The following is a 13,308-nucleotide window of genomic DNA, read 5'->3' as shown; positions in this document are numbered from 1 at the left end:
CTGTAGCTTCCTACCTCTTTGTCTGTCTCTCTCCTCCTCTGCCTCCTCATCTCCATTTCAGGTATCATGGTAATTCTCTCCTTTCTGCTTCTTCCAAGGTGCTCACCAGTTTACTAGCATGTCTTATTACTAAACCTGGTGTCTATATACCATCACACTCCTTTGCTTAGACAATACTCTATCAATTTTTAATATCTTAAGAAAATCCCAGTCCTAAAGTGGTTTGCAGTGGTTTATAGCTTGCCTCTTCTTGTGTGCCATTTCCACTAGCCACAAGCAACAGATTTCTACTTCTCTATTCATGAGCTTCTTGCTACAGGAATGAATAATCCAAAGTTCAGAAAGGGCTCAGAGCAAAACAGGTGCAATCTTATAGCAGTTACTGAAGACCTGAACACTGCAAGACAAACTAGCAAAGTTGGTAAGCTAGTTTTTTATTTGGATTAATCTAATCTAAAAGTGAATTAGTAGAAGTGACACACTTTTCAGCAGCAGAACAACCTGTCTTATTTCATAGCACATGATAGTACAGTAAGAGTACTCTTGTTAGCCTGTTCCCCAAAAGAATTGGATGTTGAGACAACCAGAGCCATTGTCAGCTGTTCCAAAACATACCAAACGGCTGCAAAGAAACTCATTAAGACTGAGCTCTGGAAGCATATCCAGTGCTGACTAGTAGTGGTTGGGTTTGGTTTTTTGCGTCTTCCTGTCTCCACATACTCCATGAGCAAAGGCCCCAGAAGCTCCCGTCACCTTCCCAGTAAGAACCCTGCACAAACAGCTCCCGAGGATGTTGTGTGTTCCTCCATGTGGATTTAGCTGTTGATCTGGCTGCTCCAGGATGCTCAGCAGCACACTATACAAATGAGCTGTTTGCATTGAAATCATTCAATTTGAACAGGCTTTTTAAGATGATAAAAAGTCCAGATCTTGTTTACCAACGCCAGAAGCCACTCAATCCTGATTAATATGACCCAGAAGGACTACGGAAATTAGCACAGAATTCACTGGGAAATTGTAGGAGAAAAATATTTGCATATTGTATTCTGTAAAGGCTCTTTCTTGGTTCAGTATCTATAGCTGTGGAAGCAATTTGAGGAGTCAGGTAACTTCTCTCTGCAGCACCACATTCAATCCAACTATTATTGTTTCAGAATGGTTTTCAGCTGTGGGTGGATCAGCGTTAGTGCTTATCCCTGGGACGTTTTTATTTGGCTAATCTTTGTAAATTGTCTGCTATGAACAAATTAATGATGCATTTTCCTTTAGCAAAACAGCTTTACCGTTTGTTCTTTGCTCTACACTGCTTTCTCATTTTAGTCCATTTGCAAATGGTCATTTGCTCACCAGAGGTGAAACTACAAATGGTTTGAAGCACTTTGTTCCATATTTATTTATAATTTGTAAAGGCATCTATTTATAGCTTCACATACTGTAGAACACGATTAGCAAACAAGAATAATGAAACTCGGTCTACCCATACAAAGGAGTAGCTGGATAAAATCCCCCATCTGAGGGGAAACGTTCACTATTTTCCACATTAGTCATCTTAGTGTGCTGCCGCTAACATTTACCCTCTTAGTAGATGCCTGGAAGAGAAAACAATAGCTTTCTGGCTGTGGCAGACAAATCTACTGGAGACACTTGGAAGAGATGTATGTTTTAGGGCGAGACTTCACCAACCAGAACCATGCCAACCACTCTTCCCACTCCAATCCGTTATGGCCAACTCTATGGAGTGACGCCCTACAGGTGAGGTGAAGCAGTGGAGAGACAAGATCGTACAGAAGATTTGGGATGCAGGAATGAGAAATCAGGGAACATTTCACAGCCTTCCTGTGCTAAACGGTTAAAGAAACAGTCGATTTCAAACAACGTGCAAAGGAATAAGACTGGGAGGTCAGTGACGATGGCACAGACTGCAAATAACCATGTTTCTTGCAGTTTCCTGGGTTAGAGTGAACTGCTGCCAAATACCAAGCATGGAGAATTACTGAAGACATTACTGATGGATATCATGTTAATACCAGCATTAAATTCTCTAGACTTCACCTTAATATTGCTTTACAGTTAACCAACTATAAAAGCACATTGTAAGGTCACAGAATTCATACAGAATTCAGTTAGCTTAAGGCTAACTCAAGTATCTCAACACTAAAGGGTAATTTGCAATCTAAGCATATCCATTTTATTCAGACATAAATCCATACAGAGTGCACTTAACAAAAACAGATATACTGACATTTTGAATTATCCTCCCAGAGGGAGAACTGCCCTGGCAGTATCAAGAAAGACAGATTTCCTGAGAACATGCTCAAGAGGCCAGGTTCGCAGCCATCTCAGTAAGCTAAACCAGAATTAGAAGCAAATTAGTAACATCCAAACAGCATCTCAGAATCAGGCAGTCTTAAATCAGAAGAGTCTCGAATACAGCAAATGGGTAATGGTTGCCTCTTCAAAACCTGTAATAACATAGCTCTTACAGGAAAAGTGATGAAAACCTCGGAAAAGCCTTGCTTCCCTGCAGCAAGACTGAATTGGTTCCTTCATTCCTACTTGAAAGTAGCAACTAGCTTTTTTTTTTTTTCCTTCTTTGCTTCTTAGAGTAAAAGATACTTACTGTTTAACACCTAGTTGCCTGGCAATAATTACTGTGCATAGAGGAGATTAAATATAACTGAATTCTAATACAGCGGGAAACATTATGACAAAACAAGCAGAAACTCATCCTCTAATCCAAGCAAGCAATGCAGGACTTCTCATCACTACAGGTAGAATTTTGCTCTGGCCTTACTTAGAGGGCGTTAGGACTAGGAGCTAAAAGATGCTTTAGAATAAATTAGCACAACTATAAATCTGACAAGAAGATTAATATTCTAACTATGTTCACGATAATTAACTCACCAAAACAGTTCCACAATCATTATCCAGCTAGAGTGGAAATGGGAAAGTTTATAGCACTCCTGTAGATTTATAAGCCAATTAAGAGTGACCCTCCTCTAGATTTCATTAGAAAAGCCTCTGGTTCAGCGAAAGCTCGCACATGCAAGCAAAGGTTTTCCTGAGGAAAGGGGCTGCAGGGGATCTTTATCACCTCTATTAAACACTTTTCCTGCTCCCCTCAGAATTACATATTCCTACTGCATCCTCAGCCTCCTGTCAACCCTCCAGCCCTTGCACCTGCGGGGAGGGGGACTGACACTGTGGCGCTTCTCTGAAGGGTAAGCCCTCCTCTGTACCTCGCGTGACCCAAGTGTCACGGTCCAAAACTAGAGATGCACTTCCTATCCCGTGATCCAGCTTTGGGGTTAGAGCCCACAGTCCCCCTTCCACCCGAAGCCACCTTCTCCCTTCCATGTGCAGTTGACAGCAGATGTGTAAGAAGCTTCACCAACAGTCAGCTCCAGACTTGATATGCACAAACACGTGCATGTGTTTGCACAGTATGAACTATCTCCTTGCTATCTATGCCTTTTTTTCCCCTTCATTGCCTTTCTGCACAGATTCATTGTTCTAAGAGCCTTCTCTGCCACTGTCAGAGCAGTCTCCCTTTATCTCCAGTTCCACAACTTCCTCTTCTCCTTTCAGAACTTTAGAGAAAGAACATCTCTTTTCTCCTTTTGCTGCATACATCTATGCCTGCTCCCTCCCCTTTCCTTTGTGTCTTCCTGCATAATTGTGTTTTTCAGCTTTGTAAAGTATTTTTCAATATAGATAGCGTAAAAATTGCTATCTAAAATTAAATAGCATTGTATCGCAGCCCACACTCTCGTCCCAGTAATATACACAATTTGGACTGACTCAAGCTGTGATGCGTATGCAGGTAAAGTAAATTCTGAATTATTCAACACTTAAAAACACTGAAAAATCATTTACTTGTTACAAGCAATAAGATTTATGTTTTATGTCTCCCAATCAATAGCTAGTGTGTCCACACACAGCTGATTTATCCATATGGAAAATATAATTATAAGTCGAGTTCGCTCTGAACCACAGAGTCCTTTTGTAACAAGATTATTTAAATACAAATGGGGTTGGAAAATTGGTTTTAAATGGCTAATCTGTCTTGTCTTCAACTCCAGCTGCAGAATTTACTAACATCATAAACACAGGCTGAGTGAAAATGTAAGAGGTTTTCTGATTCTCCTCGCGATCTGTCTATGCAGCGCTCATTAACGGTGAAGTTGATGGGAGCTGTATGCATGCCGTGAGAGGAGGATAATAAGCCTTGTAATCTCTATAAAGAGAAAGGGATTTTTACTAGTCATACGTCATATATACCGGTGTGCAAACGTCTGTCTTATCGGCAGCCCAATAAAGAATTTATGTAGCCAGGTCTCAGATGCACTGAAGGACACAGATGCTATATGGGTGGACGAAACCTATACCCAGATGGCTGGAAACTACTCCTCAGGAGAACCACTTGCAATATGGAGCATCAGACATGTGTGAAGACATGATTAGGAAAAGTTTCATCCGGGCAGACTTACTCAGGTGTTACGAAAGGCGCTACTGCCTTCCGTCTCCACCAAAGGTGGCGGATGGACCAGGACACGCAGCAGGGAAGGGCTGTGCCGGTACGTCCTCCCCCAAGAGAGCACTGCAGTACAGCCAGCTGGGAATACCCCGTCACTTTGTCTCTGGGTCATGCAGGTAGGCTGGGAGAAACTGCAGTTCAAAATCTGACTTGGTCTGAATAGAGACTAAGGCTTTCTGACAGTTTTAGCTTAACAGACGTACTGGAGAAGAAATTTCCAAATCTCATTTTTCTTTGCTGAAATGCAAAGAAATTTAAACAAAGTGAAACCTCAAATTTCTACCTGAAATCAAATGCTTGCCTTGAAACCCAGGTACTTCTTACACCCTTCTTTTCAGCAATTCAGTAATCGTTATTCTGTCAAACGTTCTCCATGTAGTTATATCGCCTTCAGAAAAAAACAAAAGAATTCACCACACTATATAGGTCCCTTATACTGATACATAATCTCCCCTTTCAACAACTGTAAATGAATGATAAATTGTCACCAATAAGCAATTGGTGTGAGACATTCAGTAATATTCATACATCAAAGCACAAACTTCCAACTAGTTTTACTAAAGTAGAAGCTGTATCGGCGGATCTGACGGGTCCAGTGCCTATCAATATTTTATATTGATACAGCAGACGTCATCTAATGATCTCCAGGCAATGATTTCGATTTTACAGCCCCATCTGAGCTACGAGCCAGTGTTGACCACTTCTTAAGTTAGGAACAGCACAGCCTTCTGAAACAAAAAGCAATGAAGTAGGTAAACTTCTAGCCCTTTTAGCTATACACAAAAATTTAAAAAGGAAATCTTGAAAAAAACATAAAGTCCTGAGGGATGTAGAGAATACTAAAACCCTGCCCCAAGGACTGAGAAAAAAAAGCTTCAAAGTTAAAGCCTGCAGGGAGGTTGTGTTTCCCACCTACCCATCTGAGATTTATAAAGTGGTGTATTTTCCACAGGAACCCAGATTTTAACCCTTCCACTCCCTCTGGATGAGAGGTAACCGGTAACTTGCCAACTTGCCCTGATGGAGGAGACTCCTACCTTGAATCCTGCTCTGACAGACCACCCTGGCACCCCTAAAAAGAATGGACTACAGGTTCCGAAGGTTGAAATTACCAATCTTGTGGCAGATTGGTACAGTGTACATTGTCACAGATTGTGACAGTGGAGGCTGCCCTGGGGTGCTGCCTTCTTATCCCTGTGAAATGGTCCGCTCTGCTGCCCTCCCCCAAGTCAAGGGTGATGGTGTTTTCCAAGGGGCGTGCAATGTAGAACTTCCCTTAGAGCTATTTAACAGCCCAGATATTTTCATTTCATCCAAAGCTCTGCCTTTTATAGAAAAACCTTCAACATACAGCTGGACAGCACACTTCTATTTTCCTTCTTATTTAGAAAAAAGCCTACGGAACAGATTACTACCAATAAAACAGAAACACTGCAAAATTTGAAATTATAATTCTATACATGCTTCTGAAAGCCTCTTTGGCTTTCCTCTTGATGCTCTGAATGGCTTTCAAGATCTAATTTAATTCAGTGGAACAAATCCAAAAATTGCCAGGGAAAAAAAAGAATCAACTTTCTCTTTAGTTAGAACAAAAATTGTACAGAAGTAATTCTTAATCTTCATTCATTCCATGGGCAGGCATACAAGCTCATAGGTGTTAACGAGACTTGCCAGTTTAGGTGGACTGTAGAGTCTAATGAAATGTCAAATGAGCCCACTTTGGATTTTCACTATCAGATTATTCCAATGGCAAAGTTTGGCGATGCATCCTAACAATCCCTTCAAGCCCTCTGCCTGGGGACATGGAGCAAATCATTCTTCTGCACTGGAATTATGTTACTGGCTCATATGGTCACGGTGTCTTTTAGAAACTAATATGAGGGGAAGAATAGCTAAATCCTTTCCCCAGTGTTACCTTTTCCACAACAAAATTCTATTTCATCTTTCCTTACTTATATACAAAACTATCTTCTATAGTCTATGGTGGTTTTCATTAGAAAAATCTTACAAAAATTACCCCTGCAGAATGCAAGCTTCCAGATCTACTGAAGGTTTAGAACTTGCATCAGGGTCTGCTCTGAATCACTTTCATGCCTGATCACTTAGTAAAACGAGAGTGTTCAGGTTCTTCATAAATCCTAATTCACTGTCAAATGCATGCTAGGCTTGTTCTTATTCTTCTGTGCAATGTTAGATGCCAGATCAGAAACTCACGAAATTAGATCCTTAGGGAACAAAGATTTGCTACGGTAAATTCTATGTGTTGTCTTTTCAGGTTTCCCTTTAAGAAAAAAAAAATTACCAAAAATAAATAAAAGGTCAAGAACTTCCAAAAAGGAAAGGGCTGAAAAGTTAGACACATAATAAAAAATTAATTTGTCTTAATATAAAATTTTAACAAGGCACATAATATTTTCAGGGAAGAAAGCACTTAATGACGCCAAGTCTGTAAAAAGATCTCAATTCTGAATTTCTGAGTCCCAAAGGTGGAAGTCCAGAGCCAGATTAAATGATCACTATATTCAGTCCAGAATGAAATTGCACTGGTTTTGAACACCGAAAAGAAAGTAAACACACAAAAATAAAATAAAAAGTAGTATCTGGAGCAAGTCCAGCCTAATATAACTTTAAGCAACAGGTGAAGCAGAGCCGCACTTGATAACTTTATGACCATTTTTGGGCCAAAGTTGCCTTTCCAAAGGAAGAAGGACTTCCACTAGCTTTTCCTAAATCAAACCATGATAAAACAAAGACAGTAGTAATGCAATGGATTTTAAAACCACAGATGTTAACCTCCCTGCACATGCATTCCCTCTGTCAACAACATTCTTGGGAAAAAATTCGGCACCCCTTCTCCTCTCTTCCTGCTGCACAAGAGCTCTCCTCATTCACAATCATTATGTTCTGGAAGCAAAATCTGCTTCTGTGACATTTAACCAAAGAAAAATTGAAGAGAAAAAAAACAGAAGTCTACTTGATCACCCTTACAATGTTCATTTTCATGAAGAATATGTTTCATTTACCACCACATACTCTCACGCTACCAAAGCTATTGTTCCTCAGAAGTAGAGAATATAGCAAGGAGAGGATGCTGCCATTTGTTAACAATTCACATTTTCCATATGAAAGGATGACTCCTCCATCCGCACATGAGGGGCATCGCTACCACATGCGGTTCCTACTGACAGCACCTGGCCTGGCCACACATTGAACGTGCAAAACAGTAAGCGTCAAGTCTGCATTAAAATTTCAGGAAAAGCCTTGAACACTTTCAGCGGACGTGCTAAATCATCCCACAACTCATGCTGCAGCTCCAGCCTTCTCCAGCCAAGGAGCAATTTACCACCCACCTCCCCCAGCAGGAGTTCTGTTGTTCTGGCCAGCAAGCGCGCATCAGACGCAGAGTTAATTTCCATATTTCCTGGAGAAACTACATAGGTGATTAGCCCCATTTACCCTGGTGTGCCTGAATCAAAGCCAACCAGGCACAGAAGCATGCAGGTCATTTTGAGTGCCCTGAGCATCCTCATAGTCTGAAAAACAATGTAGTCCTGAGGGCCTAAACCTGTATTACACAGACAGTCGGTGACACAACCCATTTAGATCAAAACACCTGGTGGAGGCGGGTCAGGTCTGCTCTCTCACCAGTAGAGCACTCCTCTGATCTGAAACCAAAGCCGTTTCTCCAAATGCCAAAATGAGCCCGAACCAGAAAGAAATGGGGCCAAAGGCATCCGCAGTTCGGACCTACCCAGATGGTGTCATCCTGTCTGTACTGTTTCCAGTTGCGGCCGGTGTCGCTGAACATCAGCGTGTAGCTGGTCACCCAGTCTGAGCTCCCGTACCTGCCCTGGGTAGCGACCGCGACAATCTCCACTCTGTCTCCCAGATCAACCTGGAGCCACTGCTGCTCATTTGAGTCCAGCGGGGACCAGCCACCAGCTCCTGGAAGAGGTTGGACAAAGAAAATTTAGATGGCAAGGACAGCACAAGAAATTATACTTGAGAAAGCACCATGTTATTATTTCAGGTCATCACAGAGGTGTGGACTGCCTGAACATACCGCTGTTTGTTCATATTTTGCATTAGGAAATATGCTACATGGGGTGCGTTTCCTTAAGGTTTTCTTAATTAACCTAAAGTTTAAAAGGATTTTTGAATTTCTGAGAATTTTAGAGGAAATCTATTCTTTGTCAGTGAGGTTAGTACATCCTCAGTCACAAAAAAAATACTCTATCTATCCCTATTCGTATGCTTGTGCAAATCTGGGAATGCCGATTTCTAACTTCTAATTTGCTTTGACATTTTCTTTTTTGCTATGTTTTGAAAGACATGTGAAAACGTTAGTTATCTTTTTTGTGCCCTATTAAGTATTTGGAAGAATGGTTTAATTAGAGGTTGTAAATGCACTTCAGATAATACGCCGTAAAGCTAGAGACCATGCAATTGAACAACTAAAAGGACTGCCTTCACACTGGAAAGCAGCCCCTTCTTTACACAAGATGCTTTGTTAAGTGAACATGTATTTTATCTTAAACAAAAGAACAAACAAGATCTTCATAAGGACAAACACAAGTTGCAAATTATCCACTTCCCCATTCAGGAATGGAGACTTCAGAAGTCACAACCACATGGAAGCTGATAGATTGTAATTCATGTTTGTGCTTTGAAAGTGAAGTTATGTACTGCCCCTTGGATTCTTTCAGAGGTTGAAGAGGCCCGTGGTAACGCCAAGCCAATGAGACACAGAACTGCAACCACTGCTTGAATTTCACCACTTCAGTCACTACAATAAATGTGAGCTTATGGTTAAAAGGCAAATCCTTCCAGCCTGGAATATATTATTTTAAGTTCTCTTGCTTTCTTTTACACCCTTAAATTATTTTTTTTTAACTTGTTTCTACTTGCACACATTTATTCTCTGTATACACCCAGTGTTCACTTCAGCTTTACAAATAAGTGAACAATGGAGCTATGAAGAACGCAGAAGCCATTAACAAAGTATCCAAAGCAGCAAATTTTCAGGCTGTCTCTGCTTCTGCAACCCGTCATCTTGTTTGTTTTGCCGTTATTAGTGAAGTTTACAAAAGCACTTCTGAGTGATTACAGTGAACACAATCACATTGGGAAGCAAAGGGGGAAATACAGAGTTGAGAGTAAAGCATTAATAATTCCTCACGTAAACTACAAGAATGATTCCAGTATGCATTTCCAAACAAAAATCATTACTTAACTTTGGTTATAAATAGATGAATTTACCATAATATTTTAATCTTATTACTCGATCTGTCTCAAAGCTGCTCTATGAAGAGTTTATTGAAGTGAACTGAGTTGAAAGATCAATAAATGTTGTTTATATCAACTCAATTTCGATAACTTTGCCCTTTAAAAAATTCTTGATTTGCCTGGACTGTGTTGTATTTTCTAACTCACGACTGAAATTTCTTTGTCAAAAGATAAGTGTTAGAATTTTCATTACTTACAGTTCATTAAGATTGGATTCAGTCCTATTCCTGAAACAGAAGTGTGTTTATTCTATAGCCAGCATTGAGTATCGTCCCTGCTCCCCAGGATGATTCAGCCTTCATTCCTCTATGAGAACTCTCCAGGGAAAATAGTTTATAACCGATCCGATGCATACTGCCTGCTCGTGCCATGCTTTATTTTACCCTTTTCAATCACAATAGAAGTCTTCATCGTCATTGTGACTATTTTACCTGCCTTAAATAGAATACTCTCCCCTATGAGCATGCCATGAAAGACCTAATGAGAATATTAGGAATTTCGCCACTCAATCTTCTCGGACTACTTCATAGCTCTCTTTTAACTCCATACATATATATAGCTTATATAAAACTATAGTACTTCCTGTTAAAAATCCTAATGTTTCTTCTCCCCCCCTGCCCTTTTTTTTTTCATCTTAAATGCCATATAAAGAATATTTCTGTCTAGCTTTTAAGATATAAACGATATAACTGTTTTCGAAGACAAAAAGCTGCCTATTTCTCCTACGCAGAATTGTGACTAATGTACAAACAGGAGCCAAAGGAAAACTTCCTTCGGATTGTAATATCCAGTATCTGAAATAGACTCTGAACATGATAGTTGCCGCTTTGTTTACAGTTTTATTTCAGGAATGGTCGGTACATAGATGTTCAGTTCAGAAGTTCTGGTGGGCCTGTGACACAAAGTTGTTCCCGTCAATACTCCAAAGATCTTATTCTAGATGTTTTCAGTAAATATTAAAAGAAAGATGGGCAATTTCATCTTTCCACAAACAGCAACAGCTAGATGGAGGAAAATCACTTATAACAAGTAATTTGTTTGATGAGTTTCCCGTTAAAAAAAAAGACAAAAATCTTTGCTTTCTCTGTTCTAGTTTATACATAACGTCTTAAGCCAAGCTTATTACCACAAGTACTTTCCAGCAGTTTGCTAAAGATCATAACTAGCATCTACTCTGTGTAGTTTATGTTCTCTCCCCTCTGCTGCTGGAAGTGGAAGAAAGGTGATATGCTTTCCACAAAAGTATTTGGCTTTACTATGCACTGCTGTTTTCCAGTTTGAGCATGGCACCACAGGCTTACAGTTTCAAAGTCAGTCAAACAAACGATACGCACTGAATAGAAATTTGGGAGATCTGTGTTGAGCTTAAGCTCTCAAATCGCAGATTACATGGCATCTCTGCACTGCATATCTCTTCACACGAGCACATTTGTCTGTTGGGAATGTCACTCTTTAGACGTAAGCACTGCATGACACGGCAGTGACACCTGCTCATAGCGTCACCTCTTCAGAAGCTGGTCTTGCAAGAGAGATGTTATCGGTTACGGAACAGCAGCAGCTTCATACACCTTCTCCCACGGGGAAAAAATCCACTGTATTTCCCACTCCCAAACCTTCCACCATTACGGTTTCCACAGAGGGACAGTAGTTCTACTGACTTGTAAGAACGGCAGCTAAAATCCCTGCAACAGCAAAGCTGCGCTGGCTGCGTGACTGAGGGCAGAACTAAAGCTTTTCCCATTGGGCCCCTCTCACTTTAGTAGAGCAAACACATAACTTCTGCTCACTTTTGTGGGTTTCCCAAATCCTCACCAAATACTGCTGTGAGTGCCAGAAATCAATAAATGTGCTTTTTCCTCCATGTTTGCCCTGTTATACAGAGCAAGTGGCACAAGGGATACTGGCATCTTTTTCCAGCATGATCTGCATCTGCACGTTTCTTCTATGCACATCATTCCCTATAGTGTATCAACACTCCGCCCCATATATTTCTTTTAGTAAGTACCAAAAAGCACATCCAAAGTATAGTAACTCTTTTACAGCCATTTGCTCCTCTGCACACCAGTGATGCTCACCCTGGGGAATGTTTGTCAGGGCAGACCCAAGACAAGAGACAAGAACGCAGGATGTGAAGGCTTTAATAGGCAACATAGGCAACAACAAGGGCTACTGAAGACACAATATTTACAGGACGTCAACTCCTTTGAACAGATACAAGCATAACCTTGACATTGTTTTCCTGCAGTTGGGCACAAGGAAATTGAAGAGAACCATACACCTTTTACTAATAGTGTGGCATAAACATAAAACAGATGAAAATGTATCTCTGATTACCTAAAAACAAACATACAGATCCGGTAGGTGTAATGTGAAAAGTACTAACGTATGAAGATGACACACTTCCTCTCTCACAAGAAAATAAGAGAGAGAGGATGCTCAACCAAGTCAACACATGCTTGGCACTTCAGAATATCATGTCTGAGGGGCACAGAATTTCCCCATGCTGCCCACCAGATTCCCACTGGCATTCACAGGATTCTGCGCGTTGCGCTACACTGTCATTCCTCACAGTTCACACATTTTGCACTTTCTGTGGATCATTTCAAGGTAGAGGTTCAACACGGTATGGAGAAAATGCCCTAGTGGAGAAACAGTACCACAGGAACCTGATATATTGTTCATATTCTCCATGGCAACAAATCATAACGATAGAAATATGAGAAGAACAAAGATCAGATGGCTTCTCTGTTGGACACCCATACGACTCCAAGAAATAGGATCAAATACTTTTTTCTTTTACAGACCATTTGTACACTTTGCCGTACTTGTTCCAAAAATTGCATTTAAGCCCAGTGTTACGCAGTCAATGCTCCTTGATGTTCCACAGGGCTGTTCAGGATGCCCATACTTATTTATAGTTTATTAATACGGAGCAAAGGGAATGCCTGTTTCCACCCTACAGTGCCTTACAAACAGCTCAAATGGCTTTATATTGTGCTACAAACTCTTGGGCTTCCTGCTGCAACTAAGTGTTTCCCTGCTGCAGAATTTTAATTTAATGCCCAGATCAAACACTTCCTGGCCATAAAACAAATTCTTTTTGACATTATATATGTTTTATATTCCCATACATAATTGCCTATACTGACTACTCAGGCTGAGAGCTAATAGAGAACTGAAAAAGCTTAGTTGATACAGTCATATTGCAGCAATTTTCTTATTCTTTTTCATTATTTATTTACTATAAACAAAACAGCCGATTAATCTCTCCCATGGGTAAGTAAAATATTTCATACCTCAGAATCATATTTATCAGAATTATACTAACTGCTTTACTATTATCAGTACGTATTTATCAGCATTTTAATTGAGCACTTTCAGCAGTTCACACAAAGCTTTACTCACGGGTAGTTTGTGTGGTAGTTTTTTCTAATGGCACATTTCACTGCTGCAGGCCTTTTTTTAAACAACAGCCTTTTAGTTAT

At 40.4% G+C, this 13,308-nt stretch overlaps 1 protein-coding gene across 3 annotated transcripts in view; it reads right to left on the bottom strand.

Moving 5' to 3' along the window:
* Positions 1–13,308, bottom strand: part of CNTNAP5 (contactin associated protein family member 5) — a 300,020-nt gene that overhangs the window by 210,096 nt on the left and 76,616 nt on the right. For all 3 annotated transcript variants that reach the window (XM_054210191.1, XM_054210194.1, XM_054210193.1), the window contains exon 3: positions 8,289–8,482. In XM_054210191.1, the coding sequence (XP_054066166.1) occupies positions 8,289–8,482 (194 nt within the window). The remainder of the gene's footprint in view (positions 1–8,288; positions 8,483–13,308) is intronic.

The sequence above is a fragment of the Rissa tridactyla genome, chromosome 7 (genome assembly GCF_028500815.1).
Source record: "Rissa tridactyla isolate bRisTri1 chromosome 7, bRisTri1.patW.cur.20221130, whole genome shotgun sequence".
In the NCBI taxonomy this organism is placed as follows: Eukaryota; Metazoa; Chordata; class Aves; order Charadriiformes; family Laridae; genus Rissa; species Rissa tridactyla.
This window is presented reverse-complemented; position numbering and strand designations above follow the sequence as displayed.